The sequence below is a fragment of the Anabrus simplex genome, chromosome 7 (genome assembly GCF_040414725.1).
Source record: "Anabrus simplex isolate iqAnaSimp1 chromosome 7, ASM4041472v1, whole genome shotgun sequence".
Classification (NCBI taxonomy): domain Eukaryota; kingdom Metazoa; phylum Arthropoda; class Insecta; order Orthoptera; family Tettigoniidae; genus Anabrus; species Anabrus simplex.
In genome coordinates this window covers 332,903,981-332,912,526 of record NC_090271.1, presented here as the reverse complement: position 1 = coordinate 332,912,526, position 8,546 = coordinate 332,903,981, and the positions used below count along the sequence as shown (strand labels likewise).

Sequence of the window (8,546 nt, the reverse complement as noted above, 5' to 3'; positions counted from 1 at the left end):
TTCTGTTGAACACCTGATTTTAGGGAAACTGGAAACACGCTTGTATAAGTATTCTAAACGTTTGTTGAGGTATCTAACAACAGTGTGTATCGCGCGATGAGTACATTTACACATTTACGTGTGGGATTGCCACAATTAAAAGAACGAAGTATTGGTGCACAATTTGCTTGTTGCGATTGGATTATACTAACATATTTAGGGTGGTCGAAACATAATGCGCATCGTTTAAAGGACATACTATTTGTTTGATTCTGCATCGGTTTAACTCATCCTTCTTCAAACAGTTACTTGCTGGTAAGATGTTGATATTTTCTGCTTAGTTGGAAGTTCACAAGAACCAAACTGGCCGTCTCAGAAGGCAGAGGTTTGATATTGATGCCAGTCCGTTATTTTTAGTGGCTGGAGGTTATCAGTGCCATATTCCCTTACTGTTCATCAATATTTCGGATATACTACTGTATGTTATTGTGGTGCCTATTCTAGCTTGTGTACCTGTAGTTATATGGGGTAGGAGAAGGTGGTCTACAATTTATAAAGGCTAAGAAGTACCTACCAATTCAAAGTTCTTTTTCAAGATTTTTTTCCATGAGGGGTGAAATACCCAGGAGGAAAACTAGCTCCGCTGGTATGGTCATGTCAGAGGAAGAAATGAACACCATTTGGTACCGAATGACACCGAAGATCCGACGAGAGGGAGCGGGCATCCTAAGGCAACATGGGAACCAACTGCTGAGGCTGTCTTAAGGAAAAGTGAATTGCCATTTGTTCTGCTGCAAGAACGTCGGACATACTCTCTCCGATTCAGAACAGCTGACCCGTTTTATGGGTACACATACGGCTAGGAAAGAAGAAGTTGAAATCCCCGCTAACCGGAGTAGTATATTGCAGCGATAGATTCTTACTTCTTGCAGCCAGATATGAAGGAAACTTGCTTTCGAGGCAAAATTTGACAGTTAGTTATAGACAAGAGGATGAAGTATTATGTTTCTAGATATAGCTCAGGTGTAATATTTTTCTTGGGATTCCACATCTTTTTCTGTCAGATCTGAACACCTTTAACAGCAGAAGAAAATATAGTTGCACGACTAAACACCAAGGAGTGTTTATCTAGCTGTACTCAACGTCAACTCAGTGTTTGTATACGAACTTCCTAGCTTTAAGTACATGTGTTAATGATAATGTTGTCTGGACCTCCCTCCCCTATAAAACAACCAAGGAACCTTGAGAAATGTGCAGCTCAAATCTTCGTTCTCATATTAACATTGGCGCTTTCACGGTCCGTACTTGTAGACATGTTATGGGCTTTTGGGTTTATGCCTTGTCAAGAAAATAAGGTGAAACTCTTTACGTTTCGCAGAGAACTTTGCTCTGCGTCTTCAGAAGAAAGTCTTGACTGTTCACGAGGAAGACTTCTACAATAATGAGGGTTTGAATTTAGACGTTAGTAATAGAAGTGTAAATGGTACGTTCATTCGTCACCAGATGGCTCACCGTACAGCGCTAGCATTTGAAGCGGAAGCTGACGGCACCATCAGAATCGGTCTACGAGAGAGGTATAACTGGTATACACACAATCTCTGACACAATCCTGGAATGAAACATCTGGCGATAAGGAACGTACAAATTTGGAAAACTACCTTGGTAGTTCTCTTCCTGTCCTTTCACTGTCGTTATTTTGTTTCGGTGTTTTCCAAATTCATACGTTCTTCACCACCAGATGTTTTCATTCTAGGATTGTGTCGGAGATTGTGTGTACACCAGTTATACCCCTCTCCTAGACCGGTTCTGATGGTACCGTCAGCTTCCGCTTCGAATGCTAGCGCTGTACTTCGTACGGTGAGCCATCTGGTGACGAATCAACGTACCACTTACACTTCTATTACTAACGTCTAAATTCAAACCCTCATTATTGTAGAAGTCTTCCTCGTAAACAGTCGAGATTTTCTTCTGAAGACGCAGAGCAAAGTTCCCTGCAAAACGACCTAGTTTTCTTGACACGGCATAAGCCCAAAATCCCACATCCTGTCTTAGTTCTCATAATTCTTTCACCGCGCGTCATTTGAAGACTGCTACTCAGGAAACAAATTGAAATTAAATTGAAGTGTGAGGATAATTCATCCAAGACTGAACAATATTTGGGAGTTTCTGAGCTTCTTGGCCACACTGTACGTCCGGCGCTGGTCAGTAGGAACTGGCGCGCGTTTCGCCGGCGCTGGCGCCGGACGCATAATGCTATACCGAAATTTCTTGGATTTGCACTCGCTTCTTGATAGTGCCACCGGGATTGCTGGACGTGCGAACTGGCGGTACAGGAGCCGAGCCGGGAGAGTGTTGCTTGTGCTTAGGGGGTGGTGGGGGATCAGGGATGGAGGGACTCTTAGTGACTGTCGTGTAACAAGGAGGTGGCTCGTGAACTTTGATGACGTGCGCCGTGGCTGTTGGGGACGGGTGTGACGACGTGGCAGCACCACCAGCAGGTGTCTGTGGTCGGTGGGAAAGTGGGATGCCTTCCGATGATGATGATGACGATCCTGAAGATGTAGCATGACGACGACGGTCACGGTCTCGCTGGTAGTAGATACCGGCAAAGATTAGCATGTTCAGAACGAGCAGCAGGCAACCGACTCCAACAGTCACTCCTAGAGCTGCGGTGTAGCTGTAGTAGTGGCGGGTAGCCAGGCGCTGCAGTAAGCCTGCCTCGTCCTCCATCTCGTCCTCTCCGTCTAGGTCACCTTCGTCATCAACTCCTATCACATCTTCGTCTGTTGTCGCGTTCGGGATACACTCAGTTGCTGGTGGAGAACCACTAGATGTCCTAGGAGCAGTTGGAGTGGCAGGGTGCAGAGGAGGAGGCAGACGAGTGAAGGACTCCGCCCGAACGATACCTGAAACAGCAAGCATCTTCATGTTACAGTGAGTTCTACTGCACATAGTAAACATTTGTCTAACAGCGAATTAAATCCAAAGAAGTATACGTTGCTGGGGCAGAATACAGGTAGGTATCAAGGGCGGTGAGTGGTACTGTTGCAGTTTTGCACAATTCCCAATCAATTTTTACTTCATTTGTCCTGTTTTATTCTATTTTTTTTAGTTTAACAAACTAACATATACTCTAAAATATGTTCAAACCATCGTTTATCGTTCGGTGAATTAATGCTTAGTAACGGTCCATAAACGCGCCGGCTTCGAATCAACCTCAGAGGGTTTGCTTTCATACGGCAACTCCCAACCGGACAGCGCAGCGCAATGCACTTTCAGCAGGGACGAGGCTACGCCTGTACGTAGCATGCTCGCCAGTATCGGTCCTTGAGTGTTGCAGGATATCAGCACGCCCCCTATCGAGAAACAATTCCAAATGTCCCCTGCAGAGATGACGTCATTCCTGCTTTCTCTCCTCTCCTTTTCCACGTCACTAGGGTACGCCGTACCACAACACCCACAATGATGCCAACATTGGTATTTCATCAGCAGCCATAGTCATACTTTCAAAATAATGAAACATTATTAAAGAGCTCTAGGACCTAGGAATTATTGTCGGCCTTTGTCTGTGATCGCAGACTTCAATCAACGGGTGACTGACAAGTTTGCATGAATGAAAAACAGGAGGGAAAATGTTCAATTCAAGTGAGGTAAGAATAACTGTAGTTGTACTGTATAATTTTCCTCTTATTTCCTGTGTTTGAATTGCTGGATATATTTCAGTTTAGAGAGGAATACAGTTCATTACTTAACGATAGGGTTTCTTGTTATTTATGTAAGCTTATCATATAAAAATGCGACATTGAAAATGTTGGTGCAACACCCAGCTTCAGATCCCACCAGCCGCCACTGGTAGGTGTAGAGAATAGCGGAAGACCGACAACAAGAGATTATTACAAGCTGATTGCATTACTATACAATGCTGTATAGCAATCTGAGTGGCCTAGAGCTGATTCTTATAAGTGATGTATGCAGCCGCGAGGTTGGAGACCTACATACGATAAATTCTAATGTTGAAGACGACACACGCCCAAGTACCAAACCCAACGGAAGTAATCATTTAAGGTTAAAATCTTCTTTCCAGATGGGAATCGGACCTGCGACCTCTTGCGCCGAAGGCCAACACGCTAAGCATTTAGTCATACAAATTCGTGCCTTCGTCCAGAGGTGGTGCAGCTTTTTTTCACGTGCACACCAAATGGCGGTTAGTTTCATGTGCCTTTTTAACCATTGAATATATTTCCTTTATATTAACACCTAGGTAGTTACAGTGATTTCCATGAGTTAGCGTACCATCACCCCATCAACACAATAATTAAAAGTGAGAGAACTTCTTTTCTAACATGTCCCCATTTTTTTCATAACATTGTCTGCTGTCCGCCTCACAACTTTGTCGATATTTTTTTGCACTTGCTCACCTGTTATAAATGCTTTACTTTGACATAATTTAATTTCACCCATTGAGAACATATTACCAGAAATAATTGGTGAAAGTATTCAAGCTCTTCAAGATGTCTTCAGTCGTGAAATTACCGGCCTTTATATGCTTCATGATTATTCACCAACTGAGTGATATGGAGTTCTAGAAAAGATCTGGCCGATCTCCCGCCGATATATTGCTTGATGCCCGCTTTAGGGATGGGGCTGGGATGGGGTGCATTGAACACTCCAAAACAACAGAGGCTCTATGGAAGATCTTTTACGAGTTACAGACTTGTCAACTTTGTACGGTAAGTATTGGTAATAGCCTCTCCTGGCACATCCCATGTAGAGCAGCTGTTGGTGTACCAGCAGGAATACTGCATTCTAATAAAAGAAGCGCTCAAAATGTCCACCATGCGCTTGAATGCAATCCTAAACACATCACCCCATTGGTTGTCGGAGACGTTCGAACACTTCAGGCATATATTTAATTACGTATGTATGTATGTATGTATGTATGTATGTATGTATGTATGTATGTATGTATGTATGTATTTATTTATTTATTTATTTATTTATTTATTTATTTATTTATTTATTTATTTATTTATTTATTTGATTTTAGCAGTGGCGTAGTTAGGGCTCGTGGCTCTCTCTTACACTTAACCATGTAAATTACATTTTATTACATATGTAAAATAGATGTTCTATTCTATTATAACATCAAGAATAACTAACCTAAATAACACATACGGAAAACATATAAAGGATACAGATCTCTGCACATGGTTATGAGGGTGTTTAGGGGTTGTAGTAAGGGTGTAAAGGAGAGGGCTTATAAGTCTCTGGTAAGACCCCAACTAGAGTATGGTTCCAGTGTATGGGACCTTCACCAGGATTACCTGATTCAAGAACTGGAAAGAACTGGAAAAAATCCAAAGAAAAGCAGCTCGATTTGTTCTGGGTAATTTCCGACAAAAGAGTAGTGTTACAAAAATGGTGCAAAGTTTGGGCTGGGAAGAACTGTGAGAAAGAAGACGAGCTGCTCGACTAAGTGGTATGTTACGAGCTGTCAGCGGAGAGATGGCGTGGAATGAAATTAGTAGACGAATAGGTTTGAGTGGCGTTTATAAAAGTAGGAAAGATCACAATATGAAGATAAAGTTGGAATTCAAGAGGACAAACTGGGACAAATACTCATATATAGGAAGGGGAGTTAGGGATTGGAATAACTTACCAAGGGAGATGTTCAATATTTCCAATTTCTTTGAAATCATTTAGGAAAAGGCTAGGAAAACAAAGAATAGGGAATCTGCCACCTGGGCGATCGCCGTAAATGCAGATCAGTATTGATTGATTGTTTGAATTCCTGCATGGTTTGTAAACGTCACAGCTCAAAGAGGCTGGCAACTCGTCCTTCACCATTACCTGAGAATAGAGTGCGTGACGCAAGAATGTTTGAAGTTACTGGAGTTGGTTTTGCTGGACCTCTCTACATCAAGGCCAACTGGTGTCTTAGTTATCCACAGACAGCTTTCTACAAGCCTTCAGAAGTTTCTGCAGCAAATAAGGAAGACCTGTCATTATCTACAGTGACCAAGGGAAACATTTTGTTAGGTTTTAAGAACTGCTGTCACAAACTTCATTGGAATGTAATCTCACAGTACAGTTCAGCGCGGAAGACAGTTTGGCGTTTTAAGCCTCCACCTTCGCCATGGTGTGGAGGTTGGTGGGAACGACTAGTGGGAATGCTCAAAACTATTCTCTGTCGAGTGCTTGGTCGATCATCTGTCAGTTATGAAGAGATGCAGACAATCCTCTGTGACTGCGAAACCGCCATAAATTATCGGCCGTTAACCTATTTGTCTGACAACCCATCAGATCTGGCTGCTATGTTTCTATACGACATAGAAGGAGATGAGTATCTGAGTATGACCTGCTCGAAGCCACTGATCTTCGGGAAAGGCTGCAGTATCGCCATCAGTTGAGAAACAATCTTAGAGAAAGATTTCGTACTGAGTATTTACGTCAGTTGGAGGTATTTGCCAGCAAGGATACGCCACATGACCTCAAACTGGGATAAATTGTTTTGGTTGGCAACGATGACACTAGACGAATGGATTGGCCATTGGAACGAGTTGTTGAGCTTGTTAAGGGAAAGGATGGAAATGTTAGAGTAGTTCGTGTCGTCACTGCTTCAGGCGAGCTTTCTAGGCCAGTTCAAAGAATCTACCCATTAGAACTCGAGTTTCAGCCGCCTGAGGATACCCAGGAAATCCGAAACCACCTAAGGAAAGACTTTGTTCCAGGTGAAGAAAATATAAAGGATAATCACGAGGCAGGAGCATGTGACTCTTCTACTACTCCTGAAGATGGTCCTCAAGTTTCAGAGCAGGCAGTGAAAGTAACTCGTCTAGGATGATTGGTTCACAAGCTCAAAAAGTTAAATTTGTGATGTGTGTGTTACTTAGCATATTTCTTTGTGTTCATGTTATTGAATTTTATCATTTTGTAATTGTTTCAGGACTATGATAGTGGAAAGGTGTAGGTCAATTCATGTCAACAATCATTTGACTTAGGTGAGAGGATGTGGTGCGAGTTCGGTGAGTGTAATCTCTTTTATTCTTTTGTAACTTTTAAAATTTGTTTTCGAGGACTTTGAAATAAAAAAAAGTAACGCACTTTAGGAGAGTAGATTGGGATATTTTGTTAAAAACTAAGAATCATTGTACGCTGCTAAATTGAAAATAAATGCATATTGATATTGTAAGTATTAAGGAGTGTTTAGTAGCAAGAATATATGTAGTTTCTTCCCACAGGGAGAACAGCATCAATAGTATTGCGTATAAAAGTGATAGGAATATCATCGACCCCACTCGTCCTAGATTTAATAGAGTACAGGACTTTCTTTACTTCATTAGTGAACGAAAGGCAAAACAAGGGCGATTTTGAGGAACAACTGATGGGCCGTTATCTGTTTGCCATCTGTTAAGAGGATTAGACTGAATCATGCCTTCTCTGAAATACGCGTTCATCTCGTCGAATGCTTGGTTGTTTTACCTAGTTCTACCATTGCACATAGCTCGGAGATGCTTCCAGACACTAGCCGTATTTAAGTTACTTACAGAATCATGAACGTACCGTATTTACGCGAATAATCCCCGCCGCCGAATAATACCCGCACCCTAATTTTATGAAGGCTCATTTTGAAAAAAAAAAAAATATGAACGAAATTTCTTTTCCGTTGAAAGAGTAACATAAGCATGAAAATGTCATATCACTCCGCGAGGTCTACGTGGTCTTTACGCAAACATGAATGTGTAAATTTACGGATATAACTGCTTCGGCTGAACATATTTGAGAAATACATCATCACTGCTATAAAAATCCGGTTCCATGGCTGAATAGTTAGCATGCTGGCCTTTGGTCACAGGGGTCCCGGATTCGATTCCCGGCAGGGTCGGGAATTTTAACCATAATTGGTTACTTCCGCTGGCAGAGGGACTGGGTGAATGTGTCGTTTTCATCATCATTTCATCCTCATCACGACGCGCAGGTTCGTCTACGGGCGTCAATTCAAAAGACCTGCATCTGGCGAGCCGAACTTGTCCTCGGACACCCCCGGCACTAAAAGCCATACGCCATTTCATTTAATGCTATAAAATATATTTGCCATGAAAATTATCAAGTAGGCCTAGGTATTTCATTAATCTGAACTTGCAACAGGCTCAATTCGCTGTAGATCGAAAGATTCGTTGTCTCTTGCATCACTAGAATCCTCTCCTAAATTGCTTACAAATTTGTTATATTCCACGTCTAAAACAGTCTTTTCTTGACGCGGATATTAACACGACCGTGCAGTGTCAACAGTTTAAACAGACACGCCGGCGAATTCGTCTGTTAGCCTCGTGATTTCGGATCGTTGCTTACGCTATTATACAAGGCTGGGAAATGAACCATGAGAAGTGGGGGCACCGAATTTAGTTTTCAGTTCTCCCGCTAGGATCGCTTTTCTTAGACACAAGTTTTGAATGTCTTCCTATGTTCAGCATGGATTTTATGACAAGTGCTTGTGGAAATTCGCTAATATATAGCCAGTTATGATACTTACGGAGAAACCAAGTGTTTTGAATGTTGCTCGCGAT

At 42.1% G+C, this 8,546-nt stretch overlaps 1 protein-coding gene across 1 annotated transcript in view; it reads right to left on the bottom strand.

The window, feature by feature from the left end:
- Window positions 1-2,232: 2,232 nt before the first annotated feature.
- The window catches only part of LOC136877835 (neuroligin-4, X-linked-like), an 857,291-nt gene continuing 850,977 nt past the window's right edge, over window positions 2,233-8,546 (bottom strand). Inside the window, exon 9 of the mRNA XM_067152034.2 lies at window positions 2,233-2,885. Coding sequence (XP_067008135.2) covers window positions 2,233-2,885 — 653 coding nt within the window. The remainder of the gene's footprint in view (window positions 2,886-8,546) is intronic.